This window comes from Tamandua tetradactyla, chromosome X (genome assembly GCF_023851605.1).
Source record: "Tamandua tetradactyla isolate mTamTet1 chromosome X, mTamTet1.pri, whole genome shotgun sequence".
In the NCBI taxonomy this organism is placed as follows: Eukaryota; Metazoa; Chordata; class Mammalia; order Pilosa; family Myrmecophagidae; genus Tamandua; species Tamandua tetradactyla.
This window is the reverse complement of record NC_135353.1, coordinates 28,565,630-28,585,343: the sequence shown is the minus strand read 5'-3', so window position 1 is coordinate 28,585,343 and position 19,714 is coordinate 28,565,630. Positions and strand designations below refer to the sequence as shown.

At 39.4% G+C, this 19,714-nt stretch overlaps 1 protein-coding gene across 1 annotated transcript in view; it reads right to left on the bottom strand.

Annotated features, from left to right (window-relative positions):
* The window catches only part of GPC3 (glypican 3), a 584,655-nt gene that overhangs the window by 44,064 nt on the left and 520,877 nt on the right, over window positions 1-19,714 (bottom strand). The window contains exon 7 of the mRNA XM_077144850.1: window positions 18,041-18,200. Coding sequence (XP_077000965.1) covers window positions 18,041-18,200 — 160 coding nt within the window. The remainder of the gene's footprint in view (window positions 1-18,040; window positions 18,201-19,714) is intronic.

Genomic DNA, 19,714 nt, shown 5'->3' with positions numbered 1-19,714 from the left:
ATGATAAAGAACTTATGAACCCTCAGACACGAAATCCCTGAGGTCCTTGTCATTATTCATTCGGTCTTCTAGCATGGTTTGTCTCAGACAGTTCAGAAGTCTGCAGAAGCTGAGTGCAGATAATACTACTGCCTGGCTGCATATTTGTACCAAAAATGTTCAGTTCCCTGATCCGGCCACATTTTGGAAGAATGCATTCCTCAGTCCTCTAGCAATTGGTGCTACATGTGAGTATGAGTAATATATTGCCTCCCTGCACAAACAAGAAAGAAATGTTGAAAAGGAGAGTGGGGGTGTGTTCCAAATTTAGCTTTCCTTCCAACTTCTGCCCATATGGTTAGTGGTTAAAAGAATGATTACCAAGCCAACAGAACGTAACCTGATATTAGGAGCTCCACTCTAACTCTATGAAACCAGGGCTAATACCAGCACATGGTATTCATTTGTCTTAATGCCATCTGATATAGGAAGGCTGAATTCTAAAAGTGGTCTTCATTGTGGTGCCCCAGTGAGCTGGTCCACAAGACTCCTATCCAGGTTTGGGATGGGGCTGATGAGATTTCCAATGGTTAGCAGAGAGAATTCAGTGGGAGCCCATCAACCTCAACAGAGAATAAGGAGTTTTGAATGAGAAACATTTGTGGATCTGGTTAACAGTTTTCAAGGATTTGCCAAATATTTTCCCAATGCAAAAGGAATTCTAGAGTTCAGAGTCAATGAAAATGAGGGCTCTTTCATTTGCCAGCATAACTCTGGAAGAGAACACTTTTTTCTCACATATGGTGGAAAGAGCTATTGATTTAAGCCAAGAACCTTTAAGAAAGAAGGAAGGAAAATAAATCCTCCAAATATACCCATCAGGTATCAGTGTGCAGGTAAATGTTAACAACCCTGGCTCTCCAAAAATTGTAAAAAGTAAGTATATAAGTTTAATTTTTTATTTAATGATATAAAGGATGTACAGCACACAATTTACAAATAATAAAAACTATACATCATTCTTTACTGTAAATTCCATGCAGTCAATTGATTCTCACAGAATGCCTTTCATTGATTTTTGCCGGATTCTTGCCAACCTAGGGTTGCAATTTTTGAACAGGTGTAGTTCCTAAAAGAATGTGGGCTGATATACTGGTTCACATTAAGGAGTAAGACAAAAGTGAAACAGCAAAGATGTATGTTGGAATTTCTCTCCTTTGTCAATGATGTGAGTGACTTCTTTTCTGAATTGGATAACAGTTTCTGAATTCTGGAAGAATATTTCCTCAATTTTGTTGTGCTATTCACAATGTAACAGTTTGAGAGACAAATGCATTAAAGTTTTATCTGTGCTATTAACATTTTCTTCAGCACTTTGTAAAGCCTAGAGTAGAGACCATCAATAAAATAAATCAAGGCCTGATGTGTAGCATTTGCCAATTCCTCTGTTGTAAATAGTCCCCACCATGGCTGACATCAAGCTCCCATTGGGATATGACCGAATGGGGAGTTGGGAAGAAATGCGTGGCCAGCACACCAGTGGAGAGAATCTCTACTACACAGATACAATAGATGCAAATAACCTCAATGGCGTAGGAAATAGTAAAGTGTGGTATAAGAATTAGGAAGTGATCAGTTTTGAGTAGTTATCAGCTTTATTTTTTCATAGTTTATTTAATAGTAAGTTTATCTAATTAATTTTAAATAATGATTGTGTTAAACAACCAGCTCACACAAATTCTCAAAGTATAATAAATTGGCTCTTGTGAGCCTCTGTGCAAGCCAGTTCCAGTACATCATTGTCCTCACCCCATTTGGATTGTCCTTGAGGCTATTCCACCATGTAATCCAAGGGTGAGGATGGACAGAAGGCAGATCCATAGAGCGGTGTTCACTTGGCTACTCAAAACATAGTCTGCAGGCAGATGCTTTTCTGCTATTCGCTGCAACTTTGCAAGGAGATAGGTACAGAAATTGAAAGCAAACATTTAGAAACTTTTATGGCAATTTGAAAGAGATTTTTAGGTTTGTTGAATCTCATGATTAAAAACTGTGACTTGGGGCATTCATGGTGGCTCAGCAGGCAAGAATGCTTGCCTGCCATGCCAGAGGACCCAGGTTCGATTCCCGGTGCCTGCCCATGTAAAAAAAATAAAAATAAAAAATAAAAACTGTGACCTGTCATTTCCTTTTTCTAGTAATTCATTTTTATTGTACTTTTGTAAAAGTATTGTTTCATGACAGATTTAGCAGGAAAGAAAAATCCTGATCTTCCACTACAGATGACTTGGGTCTGTTCTGTGTGGCCAGAATCAGAAGGGAGAGGGTAGCACAGGAGATGAGTGTGGACTGGACAGCTTTGGTCTTGTCAATCCAGCCATTAGGGCTATCTCCTGTAGCTGGGGGATGGGAGAGGCTGTGTCCCAGGTTTGCTTTTATAACATGGGAGCAGGATAGCCACAAGCCTGGAAACAATTGAGGAGAAATGAGAGCAGAATTCTTGTAGAAAGTAGCAAAACAAATCTGGAGGCTATGAGGACAGAGGATGTCAGGAAAGGTTTCTGCCATTCCGGAGGATCCGTTGGCTTAGGAAAATAGTTACAGAAAATCATAATTGGTGACATGTGCTAAACAATCAGAGAGTTTCTTTTCTTTTCAACCCTCTTTCCTTTCCTCAGTCAGAAAAATTGTCTCATTGCTTTGCTCTACCATCTTGGTTCTGTTTTTCTCTACTTACATGTTTGCATCATAAAGTCATAACATCTCAGAGCTACTTGGGACCAATGGAAGTCAAGAGTCCATGATGCAGTTGTTTATCCATTCTTCAACACCCCACTCCACCTCACCCCTGCACAGCCAATCTTTCTGATACATGGTGATTTGATCTCTAGCCAAATACCTCCAGAATCAGGAAGCTGACTGTTTGCTTAGGCACCCAAACCATGCCACTGAGGAGTTGTTTGAAGGGTTAGTAATTCATTCATCTGTCAGTCAAAATATGTCTCCTTGGAAATTCTACTCATTGGTTTCAGATCTTACTTCCTCTCCCATATGTAAGTCTTCTAAATTTTAGAAGACAACATCCATGTCTTTTGTCTTCTCTTCTGTAGACTGGACATCACTACCCCTTATAACTGCCTTCCACTCCCCCATTGGCAGATTCTTCACCATCTTGCTTGTGCACCTCAATATGCGCTCCAGCTATCAGCCGTATAGTGTCTCCCACAGTGTGCTCCCTTTCCCCCAACTAAGTCCCTACTCCTCGGTTGACTGGAACAGGAATGTCATAGTTCTTTGCCTATAATGACAGCTGGTAGAATTTGTAGGGTATGTCGAAGAGTCTAATTTAAGAAGCAGTGAGGGTGAAACACATTGTGACCCTACAAATATGGGGCAAAAGGAAGGAAATGCTGAAAAGTGCCCAATCCATATGTGTAACTGAAATATTTGTTGAACACCTACTGAGTGTTCACTGGGCAAAGGGGGAAGGAAGCAGAAGTTGGTGATTGAGAGCTGAGAAGTGGATACAGAGAACGAAACAGACTTGTACCTTACCTTCTGAAGAGCTAGCTCATTGTTAGTCTTGAGTGGAGGAAACCACTTTGCATTAGCTGCAAGGTGCTAATGAGATTGCCACCGACTGTGCCATGGTACAGTCCTCAGATACCATAATTTGTAGAACAGCCTCTATTTCGGTTTTTATTTACTTGATAATTTTATTACTGCTTCAGTCCACCTAAAAGCTACAAATTAAGACATGCTGCCTGCACTGAGGCTCTCCTTCTTTACCTTACAGTCTTATTTTCTATCAGCCATACATTAAGATTGTTTAAAAAAGTATCAAAAGGCAGTTATTACAAGAAAGGGCAAATATTGTATGATCTCACTAATAAGAGCTAAATATAACTAGCAAACTCATGGCATTAAATATCTAGAACAGGGTTATCAGAAGATAGAATGAGAGCAGAGGAAAGGAAGCTGATTCTTAATATTACAGAATATGTAATAAGGCCAACTGTAAATGTTTGGAAATGGATAGAGGTGATGGTAGCACATTTGTAGTGAGTGTAATTAACAACGATGATTTGTGGGTGAAATTGTGGTTGAGAGGGAAAGTTTAGGGTCATGTATGTAACCAGAAGGAAAGCCAGAGGAGGAAACACAGGACTGTGTAAGATAACACCCTTCTTGGGGGTGAAAATGTTCTAGAATTGATTGTGGTGATGAGTACACAATTCTGTGAATTTCCTGGAAGACACTGATTGTATACTTTAGATAAATTGTACGGTATATGAATTTATCTCAACAAAACTGCTTAAAAAGGCAGTTATTAAAAAATCAGCAAATGGGGGTGCATGAGTAGTTCAGTGGTAGAATCCTCACCTGCCATGCATGAGACCCAGATTCGATTCCCAGCCTGTGCACTTCTCCCCAGCCACCCCTCCCCACCATTCAACAAATAGCCATATGAAAAAAGAATGAAATGTGACCCCCACCATAAAGCATACAAAAAAAAAATCCCCTTCACAAAAATCAGCAAGTGTACGTAGAAATGAGAAGAAACATAAATGCCATGGATGACTTGGCCCTCGTTACAGGTTGTACATAGGCAGCCTCTCTAACAAGGTTTCCCTTCAGCAAAACTAACCATGCAAAAACCTGCCAGTAACGTCATTCCCACCAATACAAATCTGAAATCTCCTTGGACTTGACACAGGCAAATAAGTGAAAGAAGATGGCTGCACCTCTCTTCTTTATGTCACATTAGTCAAAGCTAAAGGACAGCCCTGTCTGAATTGGAAAGGAAGACATGATAATGTGTGTGCGTGTACTTAGTTTCAGGGGTACTGTGGAAGATCAGTGACTACAAGGTATGTGATGGCTCTGGGATCCTTATTTCCATGGAGCCAGACCTCAGCACTGGTTTCCTTTCTATGTCTACCTGTGGTCACTTTGTGCACTGCTTACACCAGACACTTTCAGCTTCTGCATGGCTCATGACTCCTTGTTACACTCAATTCCTCTGATTCGGCTCCCCCGAGAGAGCCCTGTTCATTAGGGGAATTTAGAGCTACTGCACAGGTTTAATTAGACATTGCCTTCTTGCTGTCTTTCTGGTGTGATGTTTCTTCTTGGAGGGGAGCACTTCCCATTGGATGGCAAGCCTTCTCTCCTGGACCCCTTGGGGATGTTATCCCATAGGAATTGCTTGGCTGCTGTTTGGCAGCTCCACTAAAGGCTTTGAGCCTGTCACCTCCCTGCTGATTTCATCCTCTACTCTTCTACCAGTTAACCATTGAACCTCTCCCTCTAATTACTTTCTGTCCATAATAAATCAGCACATTTGAGTTGAGGCTTCCAGCCAACATGGTTTGCCAACCAGAGACAATCAATTTCACCTTTTAACATTTCATACATTCAACAATTTCCACTTAATTTGAAAACTGATTATAAACTATACGATATGTCCCCAAATCACTCACACTATCCCTAAAACTCACACAATTCTTCGAGTTACTTGTAAGGCCTATCAGCTATTGTAACTATTATAGCATTGCCCCTACTGAAAGCCCCATAGCCTAAAGACTCAGGCAGGAAAAATCACAGGACAGCAGATCTGGAAAAGCAAGCCCCAGAATTCCTCCACCCAAATAAGAAACAAATGTCCTAGTGTATCTCAAGTTATGTTAAGCTTTCCCCTATTTTACCTTTTCTTACTCTCATCTATCACCAGCTTACCTGTAGTAACTAGTCAATACTAAGGCATGGGGCAGACCCCCCCCCCCCTTTAATGTGGGTGCATTTATGCAATCAGTGGGTAATGTTGTAAAGGTTTGTGAACCCTGGCAACTGCACAAAGCCCTGGGGATAGCTAGGATTGATTTTCTTGTCAATCTATTAGCAAGAACCACCTGGTCTGCATCTATGTGAAAAGTGCTATTGCAGTGAGCATTGACTCCTTCAGATTCCCTGTGCCATTTGACCTCTAAAGTAAAGATCAAGGCATGAAAGCAGATTGCTTATAGCTGGAGGAAGATAGAATCAGGGGCTCTTTCCCCAACCCTCACCAACTCATCCACCTCTGCCCTAACCACCTCCTCACTATCACCAAAGAAAACAAAACATAACTAACTGTGATTCTTTCAAGATGTAGGTGGCTACTACTGTTGAGATTATGTGGTTGTTCGCACAACTCAGCAGGCATATTTGTCATTGTTTAAATACCTTCTCACTCCAAACCACCCTGGGCTAAAAACATGTTAATGAGTAATTGAAAAATGCCATCTCTGGGAATGGAGAAGTGGGAGCACATTATAATGAAAACTGTTGGCCAGAACATTTGGGACGTAATTTATAATTTTAGCTAAAGGCTTCAGGCTAATAAAATAACTCATAACCTAAGTGGGGCTAGATGATTGCAATGATATTATCCTAAATGGGTATGCTGCTTTATAGTTTACAAAGTACTTTATATCCATTATCACATGTGTTTCATTCAACAACCTATGGGGTGGGTAGGTCAAGAAATAGTTTATCATTATTTTCGAAATGAGGAAACCTAGGCTCAGGGAAACTAAGTGACTTTGTTCAAGGCCACAAGACTGGGGAGTGGCAGAACGGAACTGGCACCCAATTTTTGTTTGACTGCATAGAAGAAATGCTCTTTTCTTTACATCTCAAGCTTTAGCAGTCGTAGGGTAGATTAGTATACCATTTTGCCATCAGATGGGATTTATCTCCCAGTGGATGACATAGGGGCCCCTAAGACTGAGGTCATAACTTTGAGGTACTGAAATCCCAAGAAAGAAGATTGAAGGGAGTCACTCCAAGATCTTGTCTAGATCACTCATTCCTGGATTACTCAATGGAAAGCAACCTACAACATGCGTATCAGAGATTTGAATGGTGGGTTTCTAAAGGGTGCAAGGAAGTAGGATTGGGTTGTTCAAACTATAGAACACATTTTGGGAAAACTGCCATAATTCATTCCTGGACTTGTTACCAACAGGGCAGCATAAACAGATACATTTCTGTATCAACACGTATTTGAAGTTCTCTACGGGACTCAACAACTTCTCTGTAAAAAAAACCCAGGAAGTTTCATTTCCCTAAAAGCTTTCTACTCATTCTTCAGCAGGCAACGTGTGTTGTTCCAAAACACTAATATTTTGCAGATGTCACCCAGGATAAAAAGGCCTATTATAAAGTTCCTCCACTGCTTTTACCCTTTTCACCAGACCAACCCATTAATGCATTCATAAGTGCAAAGTGGCTAACAGCTCATGTTCATGAAGGTTTGACCGGACAATTTAGAAGAACAGTTAATTCATTGAAGAGTCCTTCACTTCTCCAATGTACACAGGGCTGTTAGGAGTAAAAATGTAAGGTTATACTTGATTCACTAAGAAAAAAAAAATCAATGAATAAAATCATTGACTTAAAAAATTATTAGAGAAATTGTGGGTTTAAAGAAAAATCATGCATAAAATATAGGATTCCCATATACCACCCTGTTATCAACACCTTGCATTGGTGTGGTAATTTGTTACAATTGTTGAAAGGACATTTTCATAATTGTACTATTAACTATAATCCATGGTTTAACTTAGGGTTCACTGTTTGTATAGCACAGTTTCAAGAATTAAGAAAAAAATTTGTCCTAGTACCATATATACAGTCCAACATTCCCCCTTTTAACCTCATTTAAATATATATTTCAGTGTTGTTAATTATGTTTACAATGTCATACTACCATCACCCCCATCTATCACCAAAACATTTCCATTATTCAAACAGGAACTCTATTCATTTCTTAAAAACGAAATAACAAATAAAGATAAAAAGAATACCCAAAACATCCCACCCTTCCGTCCCCCTATTATTCATTTTCTTTTGTCTTTTTTTCCCCTTTACTCATCTGTCCTTACACTGGATAAATGGAGTGTCAGTCACAAGGTTTTCACGATCACATGGACAGACCTCAAAAGCTCTATAGTTGTTCGATCGTTTTCAAGAATCAAGGCTGTTGTATTACAGTTCAACAGTTTCAGGTATTTCCCTCTAGCTACTCCAGTACACCAAAAACTAGAAGGAGATACCTATATACTGCATAAGAATAACCTCCACAATGATCCCTTGCCTCTATTTGAAATCTCTTAGCCACTGAAACTTTATTTTCTTTCATTTCTCTTCCCCTCTTTGGTCAAGAAGGCTTTCTCATACCCATGTTGTGATGTCCAGGCTCATCCCCGAGAGTCATGTCCCACATTGCCAGGGAGATTCACACCCCTGGGAGTCATGTCCTGCATACTTGGGAGAGCAGTGGGTTCTCCTGCAGAGTTCACTTAGAGAGAGAGGCCACATCTGAGCAATAAAAGAGGTTCTTTGGGGAAGACCCTGAGACATAATTATAAGTAGGTTTAGCTTCTCCTTTGCAGAAATAAGTTTCATAGGGGCAAACACCAAGATCAAGGGCTCAGCCTATTGAATTGGTTGTCCTCACTGATTGCAAGAACATCAGGAAATCCCCAGATGGGGAAGTTTAATATTTCCTCCCTTCTCCCAATTCCCCAAGGGGACTTGCAAGTCCTTTTTAATCATCTTCACAGATTACTCTGGGATGTATTTTGGCATCACAGCATCCTGTGCAAACCAACAAGATCTCACTCCCTATTCAAGGTTCCATGTAATTATGGTGTTTGAATAAGCTGACCATACATGTTAGATAGTATGCTACCAAAATATAAATTTTGCTCCAAATAAGCATCTCTTCCTTTGGTCTCTCACAGAAGATGAAGTTTTCAAATACAGTCAATATCATCCCTTACCTTTTAGTCTGATTTACCTTAGTCTTACCCAGATCAGCTTCATTCATAACTCTAGCTGAAGTCTGATCTCTTTTTCAGTATTTGTAACAATTGCTGTATGGGCTAATTTTGACTTCTGTAGCTTCAGAATTCTAGCTCTGAGTCTCAGAAGTCACACAGATACTCGAAATTCCAGCAAATGACCAGGTTATACACAAAGAGCTCAGTATCACAGAATTTAGAAATAACAGAACTCCAGAACAGATGTGATGGCAGTAAGAGCTTACAATCTAGGAACCTTTACAGTAGCCTTCACCTGATAACCTATGCTCTCGAATTCAATTCTCAGAGTTTGTACATTATGTTTAGTCCTTAATACTGAGGCATTATAATATTTGTCTTTTCATTTCTGGCTTGTTTTATTCAACCTGCTGTCCTCAAGGTTCATTCACCTCTTCCTTACTTCACACCTTCATTCCTTCTTGCGGCTGCTCAGCAGTCCATTGTATGTGTACACACAGTTTACCCTTCCATTCCTCAGTCGTTGTACCCTTAGGCCACCACTATCCATTGCAAATGACAACACTGCCACCATAACCACCAGTGTGTAAATGTCCATTCCTGTCCCCATTCTCATTTCCTCCTGACACACACCTAGCAACCTGGTTGCAAGATCACATGGAAGACCCACCTCTAGCCTCCTGTGGAACCACCACACTGCCTTCCAGAGAGGCTGCCCCTCTCAGCTTCCCTATGGACGGTGAATAGGTACATCTCTTTCTCCATGTTTTCTCCAGCACTTGTTTCTTTCTGTTCATATTTAAACAATTTTATTCACACATCATACAATCCAACCTGTGTTGTGACCTAACATGTGATCTATAATGGAGAATGATCCCCATGCACCTGAGAAAAATGTTTTTTGGGTACACTGCTCTGTAGGTCTAGTTCATTTGTAGTATTGTTGAAGTTCAACATTTCCTTATTTACCTTCTGCCTAGATGTTCTATCCATTGATGAAAGTAGTTGGAGTCTCTAACTCTTGTTGTAGAGGTGTCTATTCTCCCTACAGTTTCATCAACTTGTTTCTTGTATTTTGGGGCACTGTGGTTAGGTGAATAAATATTTATGATTGTTGTTTCTTCTTGGTGGATTGATCTTTATATATATATATAATGTTCTTTTTTGTCTCCTAAAGCAGTTTTTTACTTAAAGTCTATTTTGCCTAATATTTGTATAGGTACTCCAGCTTTCTTTTGTTTACTACTTGCATGGAATATATTTTTCCATCCTTTCACTTTCAACCTGTTTGTCTTGGGGTCTAAGATGAGTCTATTGTAAACAACATATAGTTGGATTATGCTTTTCTATTTTTTAATCCATTCTACCAATCTGCGTCTTTTGACCAGGGAGTTTAATCCATTTACATTCAGTTTAATGACTGATAAGCAGGACTTCAGCTATTCTGTCCTTTGTTTCTTTTACAACATATCTTTTTTGTCCTTCTTTTCCTTCACTGAAGCTGGTTTTTTTTGGTATATAGTTGATCTTTTGTGATGTAACTGATTGATCCCTTTCTCATCTCCATTTCTGTATATATTTCAAATACTTTCTTTGTGGTTACCCTGGGGTTTTTATTAAACAACCTAAATCTATAACCTACCAGTTCAAAAATATACCATAAACTTCAATAGCACACACAGGCTCTGTTCCTATACCCCTCCTTTTCTCCTCTCTATATCGTTTTTGTCACAACATTACTTTTTATATTTTGCATGTCCATAATGTGGAAATATGATTTTTCATTATTTAACTGTATTGTAAATCTTATAGAAAATAGAGCTACATAAGGAGGATACCATACTATTAAGTTTTGCATTTAGCATGTAAGTAACTTAATGATTTTCACTTCATACTGCTCCAGGCTATAATCTGTCACCCTTTCCTTTAACCTGAAGAACTCCCATTAGCATTTCTTATAGGGCAGGTCTCTTGCTGATAAATTCTCTCAGTTTTTGCTTATTCATGAATGTCTTAAACGCCCCTCATTTTTGAAGGAAGTTTTGCTGGATATAGAATGCTTGGCTGGCAGTTTTTCTCTTTCACTAGCTTAAATATGTCATCCCACTGCCTTCTTGCCCCCATGGTTTCTGATGAGAAATAGGCACTTAATCTTACTGAGTATCCCTTGGATGTGACAAATCCGCTTTGAAGTCTTAATGTCTTCTCCCACAGTGCTACCCGGAAGAGGTAACCTACCAGGCTTTTGTTTTCTCCCCCAATATCTGGAGATGATCAAGAAAAATGGCAAGAGGGACTTGCCTGTGCCCCAATTTCATCTTCATTATCACTCCCTGCCAAGAAATTAGTGGCAGGTTTTCTCTTTTTGGTCCCTACACTGAAATCTGAGAGACTGAAAATTTCTTAATGGTAAGCATTTCCCCAAGGAATATCTGTTTACCGTAGGCAAGAAACAGTCATTAATTTTAAGCCCCATGTTCCAGATGTGTTTCGTGAACTCTCTTCCCCAACCCATCACCAACGAATTCAAGGCCCTTTACTTCTTTGTAATAACAAGGGAAATTTCTATATTCTAAAGTCTGTTTGAATATTCTTGATCCAGAGAATTAAGCTTTCACAACATTTATGGTCATTTTGCCCTGTCTTTGACCCACGTTGAGACAAGATTATCTTTTCTTTGACTTGCATTACAAAAACATTAGGCTCACCAGAATGTTCTGGCTGTACCCCCAGGGTATTGCAAGTTGGAGCAAGAACAGGTCCATGGAGGTCAAGGGGTAAGGGAGTGGTAATTCAAATGTATCTGAGATGGGAGTTATTTGCTCAGAGTTGTTTTGCGAGTGTATATTTCAATTGTGTCCCCAACAGCAGGTGTATGTGTGTGTGTATGTGTGCATGTGCCTGCGCCTACGTGAGTTCATGCATGTAGGGAGGTGGGGGCGGGAGTGGGGGCTTGGAATAGAGGGGACAGATGCTTAAGATACTTAGTCATCACATCTTGCTAGTAAAGGAGACTTGGCCAGATCTTGCAAAGCTTCTCAGGAACTGGCCCTAGTAAAAGCACAACTTTGGAGTAGCTAACTCCCCAAACAGCCTATAGTAGGAGCTTCAACAAGGCCATTATCTAGGAACAATGCTGGCAGCAGCCTGGAAACAAGAGTGTCAGCTTATTGTACCAGGTCCATTATGGATGAAGACCTGTCTTTGGAGGGTAATCTGTACATGGATGTTTAGTGCAAAAGCTACTTAAACCCATGGACCAAATTCAATCTCTGCAGAAAATATGTGCTGAACTAGGGATACTAAGAAAGCCAAAGAGCTTCTAGAGAGTTTGGAATAACAATAAAAATCCTCTGGTTGTTATAAATATTTGTAGAGCCAACCAGGTTAAAAAGCACTTTCACACTCAAGATCACATTTGTTTTTCACAATAACTCACTGAGGTAGGCAAGGCAAGGATGATTATCCCATTTCACAGCTGGGAAAATTGAGAATCAGAGCAGGTAAATAACTTGCTTAAGATCCACTATTCGTAAGTATGCCAGGGCTGGAACCCAAGTTTCCTAACCTATCACAAGGATAAGTGGGCCTTACACCTCTTTTATATTTCCTTGAACACTTTTCTCACTATTGGGTATTCTAGCGGCTTTTTAGATTTAGGCTCCTTGAAGTAGTAAGCCTAAGTGCCAGAAGTGTTTAGTTAGAAGGTGTTAAGTAGAGGAGATTTAGGTATGCAAACAAATCACCTGGGAATCTTGTTAACATGACCCGATTCAGTAGATCTTGCAGTGGGGCCTGAAGTTCTGCATTTCTAACAAGATGCTGCTGTTCCACGGACTCCACTCTAAGTAGTAAAGGGTAAGGGGATATTGCTTACTGTTGGTTTCCTGGTTTTAATTGCTTCCCATGTTCTTTTCTTTGGTGGCAACTGTTTATTCTACTTCAGTCTCTTCCATGGGGGCTTCATGGGGCTTAAAAAACATGGGCTTTGCTTAGCAAGGCCTATCGCTCTACTGCAGTAGTAGTTTAGCACAGTTGACCACTGAACTGCATCCCTAATCATATTCAGGCACATATTCAGTCTACACCAGGGCCCAGGATCAAGACAAATCTAATTTCCACATGGACAGCTGTCCACGGGAGTGCTGGTCTTACACAAACACACACAGTGGTCTGGCAAATGATTGTCAAATGAGCACGCCTTGGAGAAGCCAGGCAGTCATGTTCAACTCAGGGGTCTATGAACAATTCAACTACTTGCCCTAGACTCCGTTCCCATGGGTCCTAAACAAACAGAAACCCAAGAGAATTCTAATCTATACCCGCAAGCTCTTTGAGCTCCCATAGGTTAGCAGTACCAGGACTACCAGCACCAGCCCTGTAGCCATAATAGTAGATCCCCTTTTTGAGTGATTATTAGGCACTGGCTCTGTGTCAATTTGCTTTCTATGGATCATTATAGTTAATCCTCACAATCTGACAAAGTAGAAAATAATATTTCCATTTTATAAAATGTGGAAACAGGCCAAGGGAGATGTGAATCTCCCATGGAAAGCTTAGAAACTACTAAAAACTTAGTATTAGCTAGCTGGAGTACAAACATACTGAGGACTAGGTATGGTCAACCCTCGGTAAAAAGCATGGCTTGTCAAACTGGAAAACTTAAAAGGTCTAATGTTGGGGAAATGAGATCTTTTCCAAAGTGGAAATAACTCAGAAGAAAACACAGAACCTGCGAGGTCAGATGGAAACTCAAAAGAAGATATCCCCAAAAGACTGATAAGGACCAGAGCCCAATAAATGAACATAATCACAGATTGCTGGCCCTGGAATGGCCTGCTAAAATGTGTGGGCATTCCCTCTACTTTACAAGTAGAGAAACTAATTTGTAAAAAGAGGAAGGGACCTGGCGTAGGGCACATGGCTAATTAGAAGCACAGCAAGGAATAGAACTAGGTATCCTGCACTTCATTCAGTGCACCAAAAAAAGGGGGGGGGGGGCGGGCAGAAGCCCAGCAAGGAAGCCAGCCAGTAGAATCTTGCTGGTCATGGTGGAAAAGGGAGGAAAAGGGGCTAAAAGAGAGTCTGAACATATACTCTGAGCCTCAGTCTTTATTGTCAATTTGTCTTTTGGAGGAGGGAAGTTAAAAGTACCAAAATGAAATGGTGGTAAATGCACATGGTGTTCTAAGTCTAGTTGACTAAGTGGAAGTTGATGAATCACCAGAGGGACCAGATGGCATCCACCCAGATTTTGGGTAAAATTGTGGAACAGCTGACCAAACTGCATCATCTGTTATTCCAAATAGCTATTGTGCCATGAGCCTGGAAGACAGCCAGTGAGTCTCTTCTCCACAAGAAGAATTTCAAAAGGGACCTACGGATCTACAGGCTGGTAGAATCACTGGACACATCATTTTTCCTGTAAATTAAATAACCACTTTAGCTGGTAGAATCACTGGACACATCATTTTTCCTGTAAATTAAATAACCACTTTTATATTGTTTGTATAGTGTTTTACAGTTTACAAAGCACTTAGGGTTAATCATGTCCAACTAATTGACTAGAATTCTTCGAGAGAATAAGTGCATATGTGGACAAAAGAAAACCAGTGGATGTAATCTATTTAGATGTTGAAAAGGTCCTTGACAAGATCCAATGCCAAACACTGTTGAAAAATGTTAAGTCACCGTGTTATTATGGAGCAGTGTGTGGAAATGGAAAGGGAAGTGGCTTTTAGGCAGGAAAGTGAGAGTAGGGTTAAGTAGGTACTTTTCTGGAGAAGTGTGAACAGTGGTGTGTTCTATGGATTGGTTCTGATACAAGTTAATGCTTTGGTGAATCATCTGGGCAATCTTTAGATAACCATCAGCTTTTCTGTCTGGCAAAATGCAAACCAGATTTTAGTTTTATCTTATTTTATGTTTTTTTATGATTGGAGTACCTAATATGTACCAGATACTCATCTAGGTGCTTTGCAAACTCTTCCCTTCTATTTAATCCTGCTTTGGTCCTATGAAGTTGTGGTGATGATCCCCATTTGAAAGATAAGGAAAAGGAGACATAGAGAGGAGACTAAGAAACTTTTCCTAGCTCCTGCTAGCTCATATGCAGTATAGCCAGAATTCAAAAACATGTTTACTCCACGCCCAAACCTATTTTCTTTTCACTGATACCTGAATTGGCCTTGAAGGATGAGTATGATTTAAGAAAGAAGAAAAGAGGGGTTTCTATATAGAAATAAACATGGACAATGGTATGGAGATAGAAACAAGAAGATAGAAACATAATCCAATATGTTTATGGGGTACATGGAACATGAATACAGCTGCTGTTGTCAAAGGAGAGGGTTCCTGCCAGATAAGTGGTGAGAAATGAAGCTGGAAGGACAGTTCAGGCTAGACCAGAAGGCCAGCAGAATTCTACCAAGGAGTTTGAGCTTTTATCCTCAAAGCAATAGAGACAGGATGAAGATAGCTAAGCTAGAGAGAGATATGGCATGCTTTCTGAAGATTAAACTGGTAGCTGTGTAAGATGAATTTGATGGAAACTTCTGCCTGGGTCCCTTGATTCTTTGTTCTCTAATCTACAAACTGAAGGCTCTCAATACTTCTGCCTTACCCTAGAAGTTTGGAGGCCAGTTAGGATTTGACTGCAACCCATTCACAGAATGTGAGAGGGAAGAGAAGAAAGGAAGTAGTGACAAACAGATGCAGAAAAAATTACGAAGAAAGAATTGACAGGGATTCACCCCTGCAAGGGAGAAGAAAGAGACAAAGATGGCTTTAGTTTTAAGCATCAGTGACTGGGAGAAATATAGCAGCATTAGAAAAATAAGAATAGTAAAGGAAAGGCAGTTTGGGATGGTCAGTGTGATACACTGAGCTTGAAATAAGAGTGGGGAAGTGTAGAAATGACTTGTAAACAGCTGGAGATGTGGGAGAGCAGTCATGACTGACAGATACACTTTTTTTTTTAAATGACAGCAATTTAGTGTATGTAAGTTATACCTCAATAAAATTGATTAAAAATATATATGCCTACAATTTTCAGATTTATATCTTTAGCACAGCTCTGCATATGAACTTCAGACTGGATCCTACTGCTCAATTGACAATGCTATTTTGATATTTCATAAGAATTTCAAACTAACAAGCCTAAAACAGAACTCTCCACAGGGTTTTTCTTACTCAATAATTTAGAAAAGCTGTTGGATCAAAGAGATCTCAAAATACAATGACTTAAATCAAATAGAACTTTACCTCTCTCTAACTTCTGGCATCCATATTTGGGTCCCAAGAAAGCTTCAGTTTTCATCATGTCCAGCAAAAGGGCCTGAAAAGTGCCTATAACACATTTCCTTTTTAGGGATGTGATTCTGAAGTATCTAATCAGCATAGTTTGTAGCAAGAGAGGCTTGGAAATACTATTATTTTAGCCATGTGTTCAGCTAAAATTTTATTTCTATAGTAGAAGGGAAGAATGAGTATTAAGGGACAAGACTTCCTCTCAGGAATGTGTGGACTTGGGAAAACAGGCTTTTTGATTTGAGCAAAAGATTTAATTAAAATTTGATGGAAAATATATTACAAAGTCCATGGGCCCATTTGAAGTAAAGTTGTTTGTTCATGAAGATTTAGAATAACAGGTAGATACGAGGTCCTTATATATTTGCACATTGTTGAATAAGTGCACATGCCTAGGCACCATTTGTTCATGTTCTTTATTGTCAATTGCACTGTTTCTTGCTGATTCTGGTTCTCCCATGAAAGAAAAAGTAGCAATGCTGTTATTACTCACAATACCACGGTTCTTCAGAAACCTGTTTGTGTTTAAATAGTATAGCCCTTCTTGCCTCTGCAGTTCCTTAATACCATTTATTTAATGCTGGCTGCAGCATTTCTGATGATGTTCCACGAACACTGGCTTCCGTTAACTCTCAAAATTTGTTACTGTGATTCATTGATGATGCCCCCAAATGCATATCTTACCCAGAGCAAGCATGAACATGCAAATGATCCTTCATTTTCAACTGACAGGTATACTTTTATAAATTACCCTTATAGTGGTAATTTACTGATTAACTGATTAATATCTTCCATTTAGATAAAGCTTATTTCTTCTCTGAGCCTCAGTTTTCTTATCTGTAAACTGGCAGTCAGAATACCTATCCATGTAAAAGTACCTTGTAACCCCAACCAACATCGTACCTCTTAACCCTAAGGAACACCCAGGGCTCTATCTGAGATTCTACAAAATTTTCACACACTGAATTTACTTTACAGAAACCTATAATCTCCAGATGGTTCCTAGGCTAAATTAGTAGTGAAATGCTGAGGGCCCAGCCTCTCCAAGAACATTAACTAATTCCATCCCCCGACCCCATACTATTGACACCCCTTTCCAACATGAAAATGGCTCAAATATTCCTAAAGACTGGTAGAAAGATTAAAGGTGGTGGTGGAGTTATACAGAGAACATTGGGTTTAACAAATGAGTATGAGTGCTGAATCACTATACTGATATTTCTTTTAGTCTCCAGTATCTTAGAGCAGCTAGTGGCAAAAACCTAATACTGTAGAACTGTAACCCATACCAAACTCTGAAATTTGTTCTACAACTAATTGTTGCGATGTGCTTTGAAATTTTTTGCTTTTTGGTATATATGTTATAATTCACAATAAAATACATTAAAACAGTACTTTGTGAACTATGATAGGCACTACGAACGTGAGGGCCCTTGACCCCAGCATCCCTATATTACTATTGTTTCTACTGCTATTGTTGTTCCATGCAATTCTGCAGTTATGTGTCATAGCCTACATATGTTAGACCGCTTGTGAGAAAACAAAATAAACATGACATTCTAAGAAAAGAGAGTCAGCTCATGGCTTTTCCTCCAAAACTTATCCCATCACTGGTTCTTCCCTAGATTCCCAAATCGCATTTCTTTTTATAAGCAGGAAGATCCAAGGAAATCTCCAGTGGGAAACAAAGTCAACCGATTAAAGCAGTTCACTTTAGACAATGAAAACCTTTTTTAATCTACTCAGGCCTGAGATAAGATGTAAAGGCTACCTGCAAGCTTCATTTTTTTTTAGATTGTAGTCTTTCCTTAAAGAGCGGATGACATTGCGTTGTAGGGATTTGACAGAAAGCAGACTTGATTGACGTTTAATTTCTGAGCATCAGCATTTTTTAGCCCAGATTTGAGCCAGCGCTAATCTGTTACCTGCAAGGAAGCGGAGCTGATTCTTTACTTTCATCATGCCGTCACCAGAGCCTCCAATGCACTCATCTTCATCGTCACCGCAATCTCCACTTTCAAGCCCTTCCTCGTCAAGGTTTTTATCCAGAACTCTACCTTTGGGCACAGACATGGTTCTCAGGAGCTGAAAGAAAACAATCATGAATGCAGCAGCTCTTGATTTTTCTTCAGGTACACCTAAAATCCTGTTTGTTAATGAGAGGCATTAAAAAATGCTAAACGTCACTTAAATCTGGTTCAAGTGGCAGAAAGGAAGTTAATGGAAGAAACAAAAATCTTTAAAATGCTGGATGAATGACACAGGAGCTTTTAAAAATCATTTTGAAATTTAAATAGTTGTCAACCGTTCCTATTTGTACGTCTGGATCTTTCTGCAGCAATTGACAGGATTCTCCACTCTTCCACCTCACTCAACCATCCTGTATCTGGAATATACATAGTATCAGACCTTCTCATACCATGGTGTTTAGATTCCTGAAAACATCCATAATAGGAAAAATCGCACTGATGAGGAACTTAAGACATGATCAGAAAAAAATAATTATATATATTTAGGCTAGGAGGACACCAAAATCAGAAGATCCTATTACCATATTTATATTCACTAAATTAAAGAAACTAACATTTCCCACCAAATGAGCAGAGTAGCAGTGACATTTTATACAAATTTACAAGGAATACTCTGTAATTCTTTACCATTTATCATGCCTTGCATTTCAATAAGATGTTTTAAAATTCACTTTTCTTTATTGCAAATAATATGCTTACTAAGAGGAATTTTTTCCTTTGTTCTTCAAGTGTCTGTTTTTTCAGGCACATGGCCAGTGCTTTCCTTATTTTATGGTGACTCCCATCTCTCCAAAGTCTCTCCATTGACCCCGAGACCTGGCACACAACACAGGTTGTTTCTGGGAGCAGTTCTCAGACTCCACTTTGTTTTTCCTCACCATCCATCCTTCATCATGGCTTCATTCTAATGTCTTCCATTCCAGTTCTGGCTTCTGCCCCGCCTCCCATTTGTAGTTCTAAATGTCAGCCCCACTCCTTATTTATAAATGATGGCTGGCAAAAGACGGTGGGTATACAGAAACTGAGATTCTTGTGATTGTGGAAAAGGTATCTAGAAAAAGAATGCTGCATACACAGATACTTTTTGGTTTCTGTGATTTCTCTTGTCTCTGTGTTCATTGTCACTGCCAATAGTTTTATTATGTTTCCCATCTGCAATTTAGCTGCTATACCAAGATCAACTTGGGAAAAGCAACATACTATAGAGTTATGCCTCTATGGCATTTCTTTTAACCACAGAAATAAAAGTCCAAAAGAGTTCCATGCTGGCCAACAACCTTTAACAGTGTTGGAGAAGCCAAATCACCTATCATCTTCCACTCTAGTACCATCTCCACTCTTTTGCTCTAAGGCTTCCCATTCTCTAACACACTCCACCTCCTCTATGGCTCATCCTACACATCTCAATGTAAAATATTATATAAACATAGGCTAGGGTAAGCTACACCAGTTGTTCTCTAAATTTTTAGTATCAGGACCCCTTGATAGTCTTAAAAATTATTGAGAACCCCAAAGAGCTTTGGTTCATGCAAGTTATGTCTATTGATATTTATATTAAAAATTTATAAC